Source organism: Parasteatoda tepidariorum, chromosome 9 (assembly GCF_043381705.1).
Source record: "Parasteatoda tepidariorum isolate YZ-2023 chromosome 9, CAS_Ptep_4.0, whole genome shotgun sequence".
Lineage (NCBI taxonomy): Eukaryota > Metazoa > Arthropoda > Arachnida > Araneae > Theridiidae > Parasteatoda > Parasteatoda tepidariorum.
Genome location: NC_092212.1, coordinates 77971609 through 77992408, shown reverse-complemented (window position 1 = coordinate 77992408; position 20800 = coordinate 77971609). Strand labels below are relative to the sequence as shown.

General features: G+C 30.9%; 1 protein-coding gene across 1 annotated transcript in view; it reads right to left on the bottom strand.

Annotated features, from left to right (window-relative positions):
* LOC107443710 (cadherin-related tumor suppressor fat) overlaps positions 1–20800 on the bottom strand; it is a 148151-nt gene that overhangs the window by 30153 nt on the left and 97198 nt on the right. The window contains exons 2-3 of the mRNA XM_043042227.2: positions 2154–2459; positions 589–822 (exon numbers count right to left, since the gene is read on the bottom strand). Coding sequence (XP_042898161.1) covers positions 589–822; positions 2154–2459 — 540 coding nt within the window. The remainder of the gene's footprint in view (positions 1–588; positions 823–2153; positions 2460–20800) is intronic.

Here is a 20800-nt window from a genome sequence, read left to right as displayed (position 1 = left end):
GTAATTGTTTACATACTAAATATAAAAATATAAATAAAGTAGTGAAACAAAGCTGAATATAAGCTGCCATAAATTTTACCATACCTTTATTATGTAAGAGAATACATAATAATGGTAAGGTAAAATTTAAGTTCTTAAAATCAATAAATATATTTAAAATAAGGCAATTAAAATACAGTTAATTTAAAAGAGAAAGACAACATGATAAAATTTTTACAAACTAAAATGATTTTAAGAGAATCATGATAGATATAAATAAAAAAAAAGATATAAAAAAAAGCATATAAATAAAATCATTATAAATCACTGTTAAAATTTCATTCAGTTAAAAATTCAAAGATCTATAAAGCAGTCAAAAGTGCTTGTAAGTATCTTCCCAAATTTTTGTAAATCATAGCAAAAACAGAAGCGTGACACAATGTTGCTGCTTGTATTAAATCAAAATATTATTAATCATCAAGAGCAAGCAGATCTTCAAGGGTTAGTTTAATTATTTTTCTTGATGAGACATTTTATTAAAAGAAACTCCTATAAAATTAGGTTAAATGGAGCCTCTATTGAGAAGAGTTTGAAATGTCAAAAATATACCTGTTCGTAATCCAAATGCGATGTCAGAGTGAATACTCCGGTTTGAGGATTAAGTGAAAAAACATTATTTCCAGAATCGCTGAGAACAGAATAGCTGATTTGCTTGTTCACACCGACATCAACATCCATGGCGGACACAAGACCTACTTCAGCTCCTCTTTCAGTTCCTTCGGGCACATCAAAGGAGTAGACAGGGGAGGAGAATGTTGGAGAGTTGTCATTTGAATCAATGATCTAGAAGAATATCATTAATTAAAAAAATCCATTTAAAGAAAATAAATGAAGACAAACTCGTCAAGTTGTATTTGAAAACACTGAAATTTTCAGGTTTTAAGAACATTTTTAAGGTTAACTTTTTATAATTGCAAATAAATAGACAGAAAAATTGAAATCATATTAAAAGGAAATACAACTAAAGAAAGGGTAATATTTTGTGTTATGTAGACTAAAGCAAAAAACAACATATATAAAGTAAACATGAAGGTTATGTTGGGTTCGACTACCAACTATGTCAACTGTCAACTATCTAAAGGTACATCCAGGTAAAATTGAGTTAACATGTCTTACATACTAGTGAATTGGAAGTGGATAATTGTAGAGGTAGCTAAGCTACGTATAAATTGACATACTATAGTTAGTTTCAGTTCTATAAACACTGAGGAAGGTTCTTGTTTATAGAACAATTCATATATAATATCGCTTTAAAACAAATTGACTACAACAAGTGAATGAAAATCCAATTTCAACTAAATTCTAAATTTCCAAGATATTTGTAGTGGTTCTGCTAGACATTGGAAACTACGGATCCTTAGGACCCAGGACAGTCAGAAATCCAAGTCTTCTTTTATTAAAAGCAAGTCCCTGTTTAAAATAACATAAATCTCCCATTTAGGGACAGCAGTCTGACTTAATATTCTTCAGTGACCGCAGTCTGAAATGAAATCACTGTAATTGTTTTAAATTTGTCCTCATATATTCTTTTTCTTGTATTAGTATTTATCTTTTTTGCTCAGTTTTTTTTTCCATTAGCAAAAATTATTTTATTTCATATTTTTTAAGTTTAATTTTACTTACTAAAATCTGCTCTAGCCCTATTTTTTCCAGAGATGGAAAATTATTAGTTACCAAGGATAACTAACTCTTTTTTTTCTTCTGTCTTTTCAGTATTTTTTATGACTTTTCCGCGTTAAGACGCATAAACAGAACCACTACATTTGATTTTTCATTCACTAGTTTTATGTTGTTTTGAACAGAAAACCCGATTCAGAGTTTACAACTATCAATGTTAACGCATTGCCTTAGAATTTTGAGCCCAACCTAGAAGACGAAGAAACTCCTAGATCAAGCATGAAGCAAACTAGTCTTCGTGGAGGACTTTTTCATGGAACTAACCCGCAGTCACACTAAATGCAGAGGAAAACCGCGTAAACTTCCACTCCTTACTCAACGGCAAGGGGATTCCAACCCATCATCCGTCCATCACTAAGGATATTTTACGTCCGCACTGTTGGTTTTTCATTGATTAAATCATTCAACCATTACAGGCAACTGTAAGAAAAACTTACCTCAATGATGACAGTAGTTTCTGTAAACTGAACTCCATCATCAGCTTTGATCCTAACTTCATGCAAATCTTTAATCTCTCTGTCCAATGGTTCATTCAAATACAAATCTCCTGTCAGTGGATCAAGACGAAAAGTTTCATCTTCATTTACAAGAATGTATGTAAGGCTACCTTCAGTGTCTGGGTCTGTTGCTGAGACTGTAATGATGTTATGACCAGCTATGGCATTCTCTGATAGGCTAACTCGATAGGGATTGTTGTCGAATACGGGTGGGCTATCATTCATATCCAAGATTTTAATGGTGACCTAAAAGTATAAAAATAAATAAGTAAATAGTTTTTATTGGTATTCTAATGCAATTTACAATTTATTTAAAATAGGCATAAAACACACCTAGAACTATGTTGAACATTGTATTAAAAATATGCTACATAAAAGATTTGAAATGTAATTCTATGCAAGAAACTGTATATAAGCATTAATATAGCTCCAATTCAGAGTCTTAGTTCGAATCAAAACAAAATAAAAATATAAAAAATAAATAAATAAAAATACATGGTTACAATTTTTTCCAATAAGTATTGAGGCAAGAATAAAAAGCTAGCCCAGACTAAACTGGTGGATGATAAACATAAAACTATTAGGTGCTAGTATTAATCAGGTAATTACGGATACACGAGCCCCGAAATTCCTTCTTTAGCCCTGAAGCGGAACATGTATCTTTTACATAGATTTAAAAATCTATAAATAAAATATTTTCTACAATATGTATTTTTAATAAATAATACTGCGTTTTGAATGTTTAATTTAACTACATTTTATTCAAGGCTTAACATTAAATATTTGCATTGTATTTACTAATTTTAATTTTTCCAAGTCACAAAAATTAAAGAGTTCTTCGCCAAAAAGCCATTAACTTTCTTTTCCAAGGGGAAAAGCCCTTAATTTGGATAATGTAGAAACCTATAAATTTTTTTAAAGAACGTAAAATTGAATTAAAAAGAGTTAGTCAGGTGTTATAGTTCATATAAGAACCGGATGTAACCTTAAGTTTTTGGAACACTCGGTCGAATAATACTTTCTCTACAAAAAATTTTTATTTTCCCTTTTGTCTATGCCTTCGTTAGTGATATAATTATTAAGAAAATGTGATTTAGAATATCTATTAATAAAACCACTTTCTTAGCACTGACATTATCTGAATTTTAATTTTAAAAAATAGCTCAAAAGAAATTTCTTTCATTTCGGGGAATTTTAAAATGTACCACATAATATCCAATTGTTTTCGTCATACTTTGATCGATTTGTTTTTCTTTCAATGTTCCATCATGGAGGTAAATAATCTATGAAACAGATATTTAATAATTGGGTTCTTACAACTCGAGAAGACGATCACTGATACACAGGCACGTGACCTATGACCTCAACACCAGCTGATCATTTATAAACAAGAAGGCATGCTAAAGTCGACTTAAGTTCTCCATATAAGTCAAAATGTTAATTAATGGGAAGCTAAACAAATACAACGTGGTACATCGAATTTGTTAAAATATAATTTTCCTCGTTCAACGTCTTTTACTTACTAACTTAGATTTATTATTCATTTATGTATTTCACTGTAACCGTGATATATTTTTGTTTTGTGTACCTGGCAACTTCGATGCATAATTAGTTTGTTTATGTTCTACATGTCTTCGTGCCTGTGTTCGTGTTAAGTAACCAATATATAGTGAAAGAATCAAAATCTCTGTGAAGGAATATAGAATGTGTAATTTACGAGAATTGATACTAGACAGGCTTGGCTTACTCGAATTAAAATTGAAAAAACAGTTGCTAATGTAAACAAATGCCACGTTTCAACAACCAATCAATTGTTAAACTGACTAAAAATATTAATGGTCAATTGAAAATCAATCAATTTATCTTTAAGGGAGCAAATTGTTTTCCAGCTAACATTCAAGTCAAGCTTTCGTTTACACTTGCATTTACTAGTAGTTGTTTTCTCTTATGTGGTTTTCAGATACATGATATTTAGATACATAAAACAAATAAAGGAGCTTTAACACTAGAAAGACGGAAAATTAGTATATACCTATATTGCCCGAAAGCAGTCAAAATGACAGGATTGTGAATGAGTAGATAAATTTGTTTAAAATTAATTTTTAAAATTTTTAATATTATTTACAGTTATATAACAAGTTATTAGTAAATATTAACAATAAAACAAATTATATATTGTACAAAAAGAAACGAAATTCTAAGAAATTGTGTCATTATATACATCATTGTTTTTCTAATTGAAATTAAAAGCAGTCAAAATGACTTCCTTAGGCAATCTAGGGTTAAAAATAATTTTAGAGGAAATGCATAAACTATCTTAATTATTGGTTTAAATATTTTATTTTGTAACGTTTATTTTAAAGAGTGAAACAGTGAGAGCTTAATATTTGTAAGTTTTGTTTGCAACCTCGCACATTACAGCTGGGAAGTTCTAAATAATTCATAAATTTAATAAAGCGATTTCTTTTTTAAATTTAAAATAAATTAAAATAAAACTTTTCGTAAAAATAATTATAATAATAATTTTTCATGGTTACATTTCCAAAGCATTTCAGTAAAAAAAAATACTTAAATAAAATATTTAATTTATTTACACTACAACATAAAAATTAACGTATGAAAATGAGCGAAAATACGATATATTAAGCCTAAAAGAAGAATGCATCAATTTCAAGAGCAGGAAGAAAATAAGGCTTATTTCAATATCGTCTGCACGATCTCCATTTTTACATAGCAAAAATAATAACGCAACCTTAAATAATATACGATTTCTATCAAAGAAAAAAACTTTTCATTATTGTTAAGTTAAGTGGCATATCATTAACTTTCTATATAAACACACACAATAGTTATACTCAATCTTTATAAAGTTCCTAAAAAAGAGAATAAATTAAAATCTTTAAACCCTTCTTTAAAATTATTAATCTAAATCGAATAACCAATTTTCTTCTAATCAAACCAATCAACCCAGTTGTTTTCATAAAGTAAATAGATTTTTAAATAGCTTCCTGGGTTGAAATCAATTAATCATTCATGGCGGTTCCAACTCAACAACCTACATCTCAACCGGAATTTTCACTAACTATGAATACCTTCGATAAAAAGCTTTTTTTATGATAGAAGAGTTTTGGGGATTAAAATTCTGTCATTTGCTTTTTCTTGAAATCATCGCGTTTCGAGTTTGAAAACCTTGCGTGAACTCCCCCATAGGTCAATTTTTGTTTTTATTCCTTCATCAAAAGTTAGATGGAAAGATTTTTTTTTTATGATTTCTAAACGAGGAAGCAATTACGTTATTGAGATAATGCTGTTCTTGAGGTCTACCCAGCTAGATCATTAAAAAAAACTTGCATCGAGTAAAAAAAAAAAGAAGCCAACTAGATTCTCCTTGTAGTAACCACGCCAAAGTATGTAGTTCAATGTTGAGTCTAATAGACTCAACATTGAACTACATATTGCGATATGACTCATTTGAGTTCGTGACTAATTATTGGCGAAGTAATTTGATATTCGCGAGGATGTTATCGGGTATAATGCAGTGGCGATAGGTAACACCACTTACGTGAAAGTTAGCATTATTTTCACGATTTAATTTCACGAAAGATAAGCTTCTCGGAGTGAATAAATATAAATCTATTTACAATAGACGAGTGATTTATAATCCTTGGAAATATGCTCGTAAAAAAAATTTGAAAATTATTTTGTAAAATAAAAATAAAAAGTGGAAATAAGTTTATAAATAATTAAAAAAAAGTTTTTTCCACTTACACTAAATTCAGAAAGTTCTTTCGCCAAATGGAATAAACATTTTTTGTCAATAATATGCTTTCATAATTCTTGGAAATATGTTCGTAAAATAAAAATTAAAACTGTTTTCACAAAATTAAATAATGGTTTTCATTAATAATATTCTATTTTAATGACTGTCGTGAGATAATATTACAACTGTTAGGTTTTGTTCATCTCTAGCAGCCGTCTAAGCTGACAGCAATGGAGCAAAATTACTATAAGTTGAAAATCCATAGTTTTTACAATTTAATTTTATGAAAGATAAGCTCCTCGAAGTAAATAAATACAAATCTAGTTATAATAGACTGGTGATTTATAATCCTTAAAAATATCTTTTTAGAATTATTAAAATATTTGATAATACTACTGTAGTGTATCTACCACTACAAAAATATTATTACAATTTACTAGTATATTAGAAATGTTAACTCGGTTATAAGTAGTCCATCCAGCAAAATAGGCTTGTTCTGATCGAAGTGGGTGTTACTCTCAAGATAGATGTGTTCAGAACACGTCCGGGTCACCAATGTGGGGATAGTGAGTAGTTATCGACAATGTCAACCTTCACCTCTGAAAAGGTACCTGACCATATAATCGAGTCAACATGTGTTATATACTAGTGAATTGGAATTATATTTTTGTAGTGGTAGATACACTACAAATACTTTTTTTAATACCTCTCTCGCCAAATAAAATAATGCTTTTTTTTATTAGTGCAGAATTTTTCGGTTACCTTTATTTTAGCAAGCTCACTTGAAAATAAAATATTTCATAAAGTTAAAAATTGCGTTATGAAATATTTTAATTTCACAAAAGAGATAACTCCTCGGACTGAATTAATATATTTAAAATGATTTATGATCTTTTGAAATATGTCCAAACAGTCGATCGCTCTCCGGTCTTTATTATTGAAACCATACTCCTTAATCCAAATCTGTCAAGAATAACTAGTGAATTGCAATTCAAAAGCTGTGTAGCTACGTTGCATTACTCCTCCACCAGAATTTTATCTGTGATAGAATTCGATGATTGGATACCACTAGTTGATTCATTGCTGTTTTGCGAGAGGCAGGGAGAGCTGTATTAAGATCACCGGGCTTTGAGTGCTGGTAGTGAGAGTTATATTAGTATCGTGGCTGTGGGCGTGGTCGCCCATGTGTTGTAATTTGCAGTCGAATGTGTGTGTGTTGAGGTCCTCGTTGTGTGTGATCGGGACTGAGTAGCAACAGTGTGAGGGGGACAATGTAGCAGTTACAAATACCAAGTCAACTGTTTACTGTGAACAATCCATCGAACTAGGCAGGTATAAATAGAAGTGGACGTGAAATCGGGTTTGAATCCCAGCGATGACTGGTTTAAACGNAACTAGATTCTCCTTGTAGTAACCACGCCAAAGTATGTAGTTCAATGTTGAGTCTAATAGACTCAACATTGAACTACATATTGCGATATGACTCATTTGAGTTCGTGACTAATTATTGGCGAAGTAATTTGATATTCGCGAGGATGTTATCGGGTATAATGCAGTGGCGATAGGTAACACCACTTACGTGAAAGTTAGCATTATTTTCACGATTTAATTTCACGAAAGATAAGCTTCTCGGAGTGAATAAATATAAATCTATTTACAATAGACGAGTGATTTATAATCCTTGGAAATATGTTCGTAAAAAAAATTTGAAAATTATTTTGTAAAATAAAAATAAAAAATCGGAAATAAGTTTATAAATTATTAAACATTTTTTTTTCCCACTTATTCAGAAAGTTCTTTCGCGAAATGGAATAACACTTTTTGTCAATAATATGCTTTCATAATTCATGGAAATATGCTCGTAAAATAAAAAAAAATATTTATACTGTTTTCACTATATGAAATGATGCTTTTCGTCAATAATATTTTATTTTAGAATAAGTTAGATAAGCTCCTCGAAGTAAATAAATACAAATCTAGTTATAATGGTGATTTATAATCCTTAGAAATATCTTTTTAGAATTATTAAAATATTTGTTAATACTGTTCTTCAATACCTCCCTTGCCAAATAAAATAATGCTTTTAATCAATAATATGCTTTTTTTTTAAAAAATAATTGTGCAGAATTGTTAGGTTAAGATTTCTTAATTTCTAGCAAGCTCACTTTGATGATAATAAAAATTGCGTTATGAAATATTTAATTTCACGAAAAAGATAGCTCCTCGGACTGAAATAATGTATTTAAAAAGGGATAAGCGATTTATAATCCTTCGAAATATGTCCAAGCGGTCGATCCCTTCCCTTAACTTTTGAAACCATATATTGCAGATATCCTTAATCCAAATCTGTCAAGAATAACTAGTGAATTGGAATTTAAAAGTAGTAGTTGTAGCTACGTTACATTACTTCCCCACTAGAATTGTATCTGTGATAGAATGGGTACCACAAGTTGATTCATTGCTGTTTCACGAGGGGCCCCGGGAGAGCTGTATTAAGATCACCACGTTTTGAGTGCTGGTAGTGAGAGCTGTGTTAGTATGATGGTTGTGGGCATGGTCACCCATGTGTTGTAACTGGCAGTCGAGTGTGTTCAGGACCCCGTTGCATGTGATCGGGACTGAGTAGTGACAGCGTGATTAGGGCAATGTAGCAGTCACAAATAGCAAGTCAACTGTTTATTGTGAACAATCCATCGAACTAGGTGCGTTTAAATAGAAGTGGGCTTCGAGATAGGCTTGTTGGTCGAGGAAAGCGTGTCCAGACCACGCTCGCAAGTCACTCAATCGACAATGTCAACTGTCAGGCCTATGTCAACCGAATTAGCCTGATTGGTATGGCGTTGGACTCATGTTCGTAAGAACTGGAGTTCGAATCCTGCCGGCTGAAAGATCCCCGTGAATTAAATGGTGCAAGTTAAATCTGTCGGTGTTACAAAGTCCTCCAAGTTCATACAACAAATCAATACTTCCTGGGGTACGGATCCAGGAGTCCCCTTGACTTCTGGATAGGGTTTAAAATAGCAACGCCATGGAGTTGATCATTGGGAGACGTAAACTCAAATTTAGGTCGACTTTTCAACGACGGTTGTAAAATGTTAACAGTCATCTATCAAAAGGTACTTCTAGCAAATTTTAAATACTAGTGAATTGGAATTTAATAGTCGTAGCTAGGTACGTTACACTCTGAACTGAATCGGCCTCAATTCGATTCATTTTCCTGCATTTGAAAATCAAAGAAATGTTTCTCGGAAACATGATATTAAATGTTCTTTGAGATTTTCGGAAACATTTTTGTCTTGTCAAAGTTAGTTTCTGAAATTTTTTACAGTGTTACCTGTTGAAAGTACGTGAAGATTTTTGTGTTTGGGTTAAGTTACCACAATGTATTACCGCAATGTCACCACCTCAAATGTTTTAGCATATTTTAAAGTTAGTCCCTCATATCATGAAAAAACAATCTCAGTGCGTGGAAATTCGATCGAAAGTTATTAAGACGTTCGATTTCGTTTAGCACACTGTACATTAATTAAGAGCATGCTAACTTTAAAACTACATTTTACAAAGCGACATAACTCGAAAACTTCATCGAATTTCAATCAATTCGGTTAAAAATTTAACAGCTTCTGTATGTTACATTAATTTAGTGTCCATTATATTCAGGATATTTTTCGATCTCGTTTGTATTTTTAAATTAATTTAATGGTGGCTTTAATTCCAACGACATAATAACGTCATTTTATTAAAAATGATTTTTTTTTAAAAAAAATTCTATGTAGTTGTACGAAATTAAAAAGCAAATTATTTTGGGATTAGCAAATTAAACATGCGATTTTTAAATGCAAAAAATTTTTATTTTGAAAATGTTTAATGATGCAAATTTGAGATTACACCCGAATGGTAGATGCCTTCTTTCGTTCTCAGCTAGCTACGCCACTGGTCAAAATTAAATTACGAGATGATTCGTAAAAATTAAATGCGTTTGACTCTACAGATTATAAATCTTTAGGGCTTCAATCTTCATTTGTTAGATAATCGGGAATTTACAACATGCATTTTTTATGACTTCATACGAAAATAAGTTTTAACCTCGAGGACTTGTTAGATAATCGTGAATTTACGACAAACAGTTTTTATTACTTCATACGAAAATAAGTAAGGACCCTACTTCGATTTCTTAATCAATCGCTCCGTAGCAACTATCAAATGCAAGAAAAGTGGCGATAGCGATGAAAATGAAATTTAAAAGATAATCGATTTCCCGGAATTACAAACTAACTCATCTATTTTTGACCACTGAGAACAGATTTTTTAGTTGAGGATGATGACCTGTTGAAGGTCAAAACACTTGTTTGTAAATTATTCTAATTTGCCGGTGCCTTTAAAAAGAATGAGATTATTTCTTTTTCTCAAACGAAATTCAATGGGAGATAAAGAATCGTTTGGCAGTCCTGATGGCTCAATTCATCATCATCTATTACGCCAAGAACGATCGAAATGCCGAATGTACACACACAAAATTCGTTCGATCCCATTTAGAATGCTTTTCATTGGAAACATTCCGAGGTTTATAATTCGTTTATTAACTTGAAATCGATTGCGGTAATGATACGCCTCCTCTGGTACATTGGCGAAGAATCACGAGTGGTTTTTAATACTTAAAATCCTTAACTCTCCTAAAGACCAACAAAAAAAAAACGTGACAAGAAATTTGGAAAGATAATATAGATAATGAGTTTTTACGCCAAAACTCACCTGGGCGGCCACAAATTGAAACAAATATTTTAATTATGTATTTCGATATGCTCCAATGTAGTTTAGAATCACGAAACAATGTAGCCAACAACATTTTCAATTCGAACATATTTTGATAAATTAACTTGATAGAGAATGTATAAATAAAACAAAAGTTGTTTTCCTGGGATTTTGAAATTGAATTTGACGGTGCCCACCAAATACGAAACAATTTTAATTAATTTTAATTATTTTTTTTCCTTCAAAAAAATAAAAATTAATAAAAATAGAATAACAAGGAAAAAAAAACTACAAATTAAAACAAGTTCAAAAAGTATCCTATTTTCGCACTTAAACTTAAGACATCGAATTTTCCACACTAAATTTAATTCTTATGTGCAGCAGAAATTTTTTTTCAATTTTTATAAAAAAATTATATAAAATGTATAATTAAAAAAAATTGTTTTTCTAAGATTTATAAATTGAATATGACGGTACCCACCTTTAGCTAAACATATTTAATAAAAAAAATTTTCCGTCAAAAAAATAAAAATTGAATAACAAGAAAAAAAACTTCAAATTAAAACAAGTTCAAAAAGTATCCTGCTTTCACTTAAACTTAAGATATCAAATTTTCCACACTAAATTTAATTCTTATGTTTAGCAGAAAATTTTTTAAAATTTTTATAAAAAAATTATATAAAATGCATAATTAAAAAAAATTGTTTTTCTAAGATTTAGAAATTGAATATGACGGTACCCACCTTTAGCTAAACATATTTAATAAATTTTTTTCCGTCAAAAAAATAAAAATAGAATAACAAGAAAAAAAAAACTTCAAATTAAAACAAGTTCAAAAAGCATCTTGCTTTCACTTAAACTTAAGATATCAAATTTTCCACACTAAATTTAATTCTTATGTATAGCAGGAAAATTGTTTAAATTTGCATAAAAGAAATTATTTAAATTTTATAAGAAAAGAGTTTTACTTTCATGCAACTTATAAGGGGATAAAACACACACTAGTCCTTTTTTTTTCATTTGTTTAAATGTAAAAAACAAATAAAAGAAAAAAAAAAAAGAAGAAAAAAAATTTAAACTAAGATAAATTTCAAATTCAAAATAAAAGTTTAATTTGGGGAAAGAGTAGAGTTCAAGGAGTTTCTAAATTTTTTTAAAATAAGTTAAAACGTAACTTTCTTTCTTTTTTTTTTTTTTTTCGTACTGATANTTTTTTTTTTTTTTTTTTTTTTTTTTTTACAAAACTACATCATTTGTTTGAACTTAATCTTAAAATCTTTCGATAACTACAGTAAAAGTCAAAATTAACGAGAGGCAATCCAAAAAAGGAGTTGCGACTTTCATGCACCAAGTAAGCATAGGATGGGATTTGCAATTTGTTTATTTTCGCAGATAAGAGCGGGAAGCAGTTCCAAAATGCCAAAAATTTTATTATGTAATATTTTAATGGCCCTTAAAAAAACACTCAATGTTTAGGGAATATTTCTTCTCAAACATACCTGATATTTACGAGTAAAATCTGGTATAAATCAAAGAATTTCGTCTACAAACATAAAATTAAAAAATTTTGTCAACTATCATAAAAAAAATTAAAGGATTTCGTCAAGTTTTCATATCAGTTGCGTAGAAACTGATATGAGAACTCTTATGTCTTTTACATGGTGAGTAGCCAAATCTCTCAACAAAAAATTAGCACCTTTTAAGTACTTTTTAAGAACTCAAAAAATATTTTTAAGCACTATATACATGCTAAGGCCATGGAATTGAACATAACCATAAACGCCGCTAGATGGCGATAACTGATCACCAGACTATATTGTAATAAACGAAAAGACAATGACGATCTGGTAACGAGATTATTACGATATATAGGTAACGAGATGTAATGTACGATGTTGATGTTTGAAGAGAAGAGACGTTCTTCTCTGTTCGCTATATTCCATATTTGTTGTTTTTCTCCTAACTAATTTACTTTTGTTATATTAAATATTTAGTTATCAAGTACATGTATTTATTTACCACTTCATACTAACATACATTAACAAAATGCAAAATAATTTTCAAAGGCTTTACATGATCATTATGAAACAACTAGTTTCTGACAAAGAATTCCTTTCTTGATTATATTAGCCATTATAAAATGATCCAAGAGATTTTTCGGTTCGATATCAGAGGGTGGAAAATGAAGCCTGAAATCGAGAATATCTTGCAAAATGCAGCTAAGTCGTTCCACATGAGAGTGCAATAATCTCAACGAACCCCAGCTCAGTAGACGCACATGCGGACTCGCAAGTATTTCGCCAAACCTGTAAAATGATTGGCGCTTTCATACGCTATGGACGGACGGTACTCCAAAATAGATTGTGGTTGAAAGAATTGTGAAAACGTTGATTAGAACAATGTGGAAAGCACGCTTTTACATAATACGTGGTGAAAAATGACATGGTAAAGAAAAAAATTTCATTTTCGAAAAGGGAAAATTAAGCACATTTAAAATAACACCCAATGTAAACCTTTAAGGGCTTTTGAAAAAACGAAAGTTGAAAATAAGCACTTTTTAAAAACGCAACGCACCATGTTTTAAGAGAAATTTTGACAAATAATCGACTGTTTCAGAAAATTTCACCAAATGTTTCTCCGTTGCAGGGTCTACTGAGAAGATCTAGGCATAATCATTGGTTTCTCTCCATGAATCTCATAATTTTACCCGTGACTGCGATGCAAAAAGGATCTGATTGAGATGAAATTTAATGAAAAGCACCATAGAATATTTCTTGTTGAGAGTAATTTAGGGAGAAGGACTTATTTGACAAAATTTTCTCTTGCCCCCTCAAAGTGTTCTCTCTTGTCTAGTCCAGCGTTTCTCAAATGGTGTTCCGCGACTTAGTATTTCTTAAAACCAGTGATGATTTCTGAAACCTATCTCTCTAACTATGCTTAGATCCAACTAATAATTCATAATTGAGGTGTGATGGCTCAGGGATGGGGTGAACCGGGTTCGAATCCCAGCGATGGCTGGTCAATACGAATTCCACCCCTGGCTCGCACCGACCACAGTGGATAGGAATAATTTCAGTAGATTTTACGAAATAATTTAAATTTAATGAAAATTGCTACATAATGTAATTATTTAACGCATAGAGAATTTTAGGTCAAGGATTTTACAGTCATCAAAATAGAAAAACTGCAATATTTTCCAGTTATGATTGACATTAAATGAACTTGGAAATGATATGTATTGGGTTTACTCATAATTTTGAATAGCAATAAGCATATTATTCATCATAGATAGTTTAAAGGTTTTTTACTTTAAAAAGGGAGTTCCGAATTAAAAAAAAATAAACTGGACATTTTAGAACAAAAAAAGTTTTAAACGGATATCTACAAATGAGACTAGCTTCATTATGTATTAGAAATACGTATTTAAATATTCAAACAAGCAATATTCCGTACAAAAATGCTATTTCAATAGAGATTTTTTCAGGACTCAAATTTAGGCAATTTTCTAAAATGTACAATTACCAGGACAATTTTAATAAAACTAGTAGACTAGGAGAAACAGGCAAAATCCAGTAATCTACAGGAAAACTCAATACCAAATAGAAATGATATGAATTAAATTGGGACAAGAATATTTCCTACGTTAAGAATAAGTTATCAACAAAGCATGTAAAAAAAAATCGAAAAAAATCGTTTTCTGTCAATTTCCAATGAGACAAATGCTCATTTAAAATAGGCCTTTTTTTAAAAACATATTATAAACAAAAATCGTCAGCCATAAACTTTAATAATAACAAATATATTCTAGCACTTTTGAAGGTCAATACAACCAAAATCAATACCAAACGGAAATTATAAAGAAACAGAAAGATTAAGATAAGACTAACTCTAATGTTAAGAATTGGGTATAATATAGCCTACGTCACAGGTTGTGTTGTTCCTACTAAATTTAACCCATGAACGGCATTTTCTGCGAGCCTAACTTCAAGCCACAAATAAACAAACGAAGTGTTCGATCATTTAAATAGCTGCTCGCCAGATTTTATTGCATTATAAAGAAAAGTTATTGAAACTAAATACAACTAAATAAACAACAACTAAAACAAATAACAACTACTAATAACAATAACTAAATAAACAACAACTAAATTCCATTCGTTTAACATTGCGTCATATGTTGTTCCTACTAAATCGAAGTAGTTGTGTTTTTTTCATATTATACCCAATTATGAACAAAGCATCTAAAAGTAATTGAAAAAAAATCGTTTTCTATAGAATTTCAGTTAGACAAAATACTCTTTTAAAACGTTTCTTTGTTTGTTTTTTTTTAAAATACTTAAAAACGAAAATTGTCAGCCATAAATAATTATAACAAATATATTCTATCGTTTTCAAAGTGTGTTCTTAACCAAATTTGATTGCAAGCAGAAATGATATGTATTAAATAAGACAACAATAATTCCAATGTTAAGAATAAGTTATCAACAACGCATCTTATGTTGTAAGTAATTGAAAATAAAAAATAAAAAAACAATTTATATAAATTTCCAATTAGACCGATACGGGTTTTTTTAAACGTTTCTTTGAAATTCACTGCAATTATAACAGGTTTCGATATTTTTTCTAGAATATTTCTATAATGGTAGAAACCACTGATAAAAAATATATATTTTAGAATATAAAAAAAAAAAAACGATAGAGGGGTTGTCACGGGCTGAAAGGAGGGTAAAATGAATGGCAGAATAAGTAGTTTTTGACGCTTTATAATGGATGCGTTTTCACCGTGACAATTCTTAAGGGTTTCTTTTTAAGTGTAATTGCAGAAAGAGAGAGGACGTGTATTACATATTTTAAGACACAGGGGCAGATGCAGTGTATTGAACGAAATGAAAGTTCACCTTTTGATTCCTTTCCTATAATATCCGCTTTGCTCATCTTAATATGTATCGATAATTGTTTGTTTTTTTTTTCTTCTTTTTTTTTCAGGATGCAAGAGCTAGTTTTGATGTAGCATTACGATGATAATGCAAAAGATGGGCATTGTTAAAACAATGCTTAAGGTGGAAACGAGATATCAAAAAATTATGCTACAAAAAAATAGTTTTGAGGTATGTATGTATTTTATTTTATTTTATAACCATCGTTGAACAGCCGAGATGGTTTTGAGATTAGGTCTATCAATGTTCAATTCCGAAGCCTTGTAATTCTGAATTCAACCCAGAAGACAAGAAGGGACCTCCTGGATCAAGCAGTGAGACTATCCTACGTGGAGAACTTTTTGATGGAACTAACCTACATTTGCATAATGTGGAGAGAAAAAACTACGGAAAACTCTCACGCTTAGCCCGACTGCAGGAGGATTTTAAACTATCATCCATTTACCTTTGGGAATCAACGTCAACACTGTGGTCGGAGCGAGCCAGAAGCAGAATTAGTATCGACCAGCTGTTCGAACCCGGGTCATTGCTGCGAGGCAAGCGATATATATTTTAAAAATTTTCAATAAAATAGCCGCAGATTTAACTGAAAAAGACAGATATATGTTCAACTTCGCAACCTTGTAATTTGAACCCAACCCAGAAGACAAGGGAACACCGGGTTCAAGTACTGGGAGAAAATTGCCCTCGTTTAGAACTTTTTTAAGATGGAACTAACTCACATTTGCGTTACAAGAAGAGGAAATCCCCGAAAACCTTCCACGGTTTGCCTAGAGACAAAGGGACTCTAACCCATGATCCGTCAACCACTAAGGATATTTTACATCAGGACTGTGGTCGGTGCTAGCCGAAAGCGGAATTCGTATCGACCAGCCATCCCTTGGATTTGAACCCGGGGCACCTCGTTTGGAGGCGAACACTCTATCCCCTGGGCTACCACTGCTCAGCCAATGTATGTATACTAATGCCAGATATTTGGATACTAAATCATTATATTATGAATACATAAGATACACCACTACTAATTATTGTAAGTGTTTGGGTAATTTGAGTAGCTACCGTAACTCTTCAACGAATTTATTGATTAATTTTACTACTTACCAATTTTTTATCTGTATTATCTATATTTTCATTTAAGCACATATATGTTACCAGGGGTCTGTCCAGACATTTTGTGAAAGGTCCGTTTTTCGTGAAATTGTGAAAAAATTACTCACATTCTTTCAACCAGGGTCCGCTTTTATGAATTTGTGCAAATAGGGTCCGGTTATTGCAAAAAACTTTTTCAAGGACTTTTTAAATTGTAAATAGATACAAGATTATGCTCGGCACTGTAAAATTATAATAAAAAAATTAAATTTTCAAAAATAAACAGCAATTGCTGCTTCTAAATTAGAGATGCAACATTTGATATTTAGCCTATACTGCTGAACGCAGAATATTCATTTCGGACGAATAATGGATGAATCGTCTGCCGAAGACAAAACTTAATTCGTTTACATCCATCTTTCTTGTTTTCTGCCCTGGGAAGGGTTTATTCGATTAACAAAACAATAATGAAGATAAACAAAATTTGTGAAGAGTCCAATTAAAAGAAAAATCATTTTGTGAAGGGTCCGTTTTTATGAAAAGATATTTTGTGAAGGTTCCGTTAAAGGACCCAAATTTCCTCTAAACAGACCCCTGGTTACTGTATGTATAGGTTAATGATACTTTCATATCCTTTCAGGTGTACTTGTCATAATGAACAATCTTAACCGCACTTTAAAAAAAATTCACTTAATAAAACGAAATTATAAACAATTATAAATTATGAACAACAACGAAAATAATTAATTGCCCTAAAAGTATATTTAATAAGTCAACAAAAAAAAATTATGAATTCGCAACAAAATAATTACAAGTTTGGAAATCACAACTAAAAACGAAAAATAATTAAGCAATAGATAATATAACAGTAAATTTATTGTGTCTGCAAAATCAGCATAAATTTGTTATATATATATATTTAAAAAAAAACAGAGGTTAAAAATTTTACTGTACTGAAATTTTTATTTCTTTCCTATCAGACAGTAAAATCAATCCAATTTTTTTTATTATTATTTTTTTGAGCAGCTAGTCCAGAAGTCTGACAGATTAACTGCGCTCATCCTGTGGTGACATGATATAAGGCTTGAGGGCCTTACGATACTCATAAATGCTCCAATCGCCGCTTTGGCTGCGCAAATTCTTAAACTCGCCAAGGTCTTAAAAGGTGGTGGAGAGGTGGAGGAGTTGAAGGTCAGGGTTTCCATCAAACTCTCGCTCATCAACTATTGCAGTTTGGCGAAGATTTTTTTTCCATGGACTTCCGGAGAATTTAAAACAAGTAGGTTTTTCTTTCTTCGGATGAAACAAAGCAGATTCGACTAAGAAAAGTATTTATAAGTATTTTTTATTCCTTCATAGTACCATTTTTTTCTAAAAGTGTTTTGTTGAAATATTTTTGGAATTAACTTAGAAAAAGAAATTCATCAGACTATTATTCGATAATTAATTATTAGATAATCAATTATTATTAGATTGAAGAACTTCATTTAGCCTATTATCAAAATTGATTTGATTTTTAAAATCCAATTTTTTTACTAACAAGGGAAACTAGGGAAGTGTGACTCGCCAATTTTGAAATAAACTAGTGTGATGTATGCCTCATGAGGAATAATTTTAGGGGGCAACATTCGTTTCGGCCCATAGAAGGTTCTGTGAGAGATAAAAAATAATTCAATATATAGAAAAATCGGTATTTTATGTATATTTTTGCAGCNGGATTTTTCAATCCTTTTCAAAAATTTTTTTGGATGAAACAAAGTAGATTCGACTAAGGGAAGTATTTATAAGTATTTTTTATGAGTTATTTTAATTTTAAAACTTGCAGACAATTTAAGATAAATATTAAATATATTTTTTTAATTTATCGATAGACATTGTGTTTGATAAATAACTCAAGATTGTCAATGACGCATTTAAAAAATCATTTTGCAACACGTATTCAGCCGTGAAAAAATATTAATATAAATTTCATTTTTAGAATTATATGAAGAATTTCCAGGCTCAAACCGACTGCTGTCTAGCCGTTGCCTACTTTTTAAGTCATAAATAGCAAATCATAAAATACAAAATATAAAATAAAGTAGTTTTTTTTTTTTTGGACAATTAAAAAAAAATTCATACAAAAAAGAACAACAACCAAAAGTTATTTCAATTAAGTTGGAATTTGCTTCTACTTTTTTTTCATTATTAATATCTTCGACTCGTATCGTCTTCAATCCAAATTATCAAATTAATTGAGAGTCCTGAAGTGTGAAAATGACATGATTTAAAAGTGAATAACCTTTATCGAGATATTAAATCAGCGTGATATAAGACATTCCAATTATAAAAAAAAACTTACTTATTTATGCACGTGCGCCTGCCTAGTAAGAAATTCTTTAATAATAAAAGAAAAAAGCAAACGTAAATGATTATAATAAATCAAAACTATTGAGAAAACAAAAACCGAATAAGACATTTTGAAAATGTCTAAAATATAAATTATGATTTTTAAAGCAGATAATAAATCTTAGAACTCTTAGTAATAGGGTACAGATGCGAAAGTATAACCTCAAACTAACAATTTATAAAATATTTCAAATTAAATTTAAACATTTAATGACGGACAATCTTTTAAACGCAAAATTAAATGATAAACCCCATGAAAATTGCTTAATTTCATTTTGTTCAACAATAAAACAATATTTTGTCAATTTAAAATAAAGTTTTAATGGATCACGTGTTTAAAAAAGAGGGGGGAGGAGACTAATTAACCACAAATATTGGTGTCTCATTTTGTTGCAATTTTATTATCATCATTTGATACAACCGATTCAACGTTGATACGCAACAATGAATAAAAGATTTCACATTTAACAACGAATTTATAAGGTTAAATTATGCAACGACGAACATTTTTTGTGACATTGAAAAACTTAATACAATTACACCAGGGTTCCGACTCAATTTCAGAAAAAATTCCCTGACTTTTCCAGGTAAATAAGGTAAATTACAATGAAAAACCCTACCATATTTTATGGGCCGGTATAGCCTGGTCGGTAGGCCGCTGGGCCCATGTCCGAGAATTCGTGGGTTCGAACCCCGCCGGCCGAAGACTTCATGTGTAGTAAAATGGTGAATGATGCACGTCAAATCTGTCGAGTCGCAAAGTCCTCTATGTTCCCATATCAATCAAAACCTCTGGGGGTACTGGATTGGAGATCGATTGTCCCCTGATTCAGATCAAAATTACGATCTGTTGATGAATGAATGGATGTATGAATGGGTCCGCCCGCCCTATAAACGGGTGGGACGTATGGGTGTGGCAGAAATCGAATTCTTTGTCATAGATGGCGCCACTGAAAAACATGAACAATCCGCACTCCTCTGCCTGAAACAGGCATACATCAACAACAACCATATTTTATCTATACCATGCAATTTTACATCAGAAAATTTTTATTTTTTATTTGTAATGTCAAATATTAATATCATAAGCAAAAATATAAAATAGAATGAAAATGCAAATACGGAAAAGTTTCACCAAAAAAAGGAATTTCATAAAATAATTGTAATAGATGTTAGAATTATTTAACGCGAATGTCAAATAACTTATTACTGTTACAGACAATTCTTAAGACTGGTTTCCAGGTACACTAAAGTTTAACGTTTTAATGACCAACTTTTTTTTTTTTTTGAGATATTGCAAAACTTAAAACAAAGACGAGGTGACTCTGGGGATAGAGCACTCGTCTCTCAATGAGTTGGCTCGGGTTCAAATCCCAGCGATGGCTGGTCGATACAAATTCCGTATCCGGATAGCACCGACCACAGTGGTAGACGGATTATGAATTAGAGCATCTTTGCCTTCAGGCTAATAATCGTTAGGAGGTTTTCTCGCCCTTGTAACGCAAATGCGGGTTAGTACTATCAAAAAATACTTCACGAAAATACGTGATGCTGGAGTTCCCATGTCTTCTGGATTGGGTACAAAATTACAAGGCCACGAATTTGAACATTACTGGCCGGAAACTCAAAACTGCGTCGCCCGTTCGACGATTATATATATA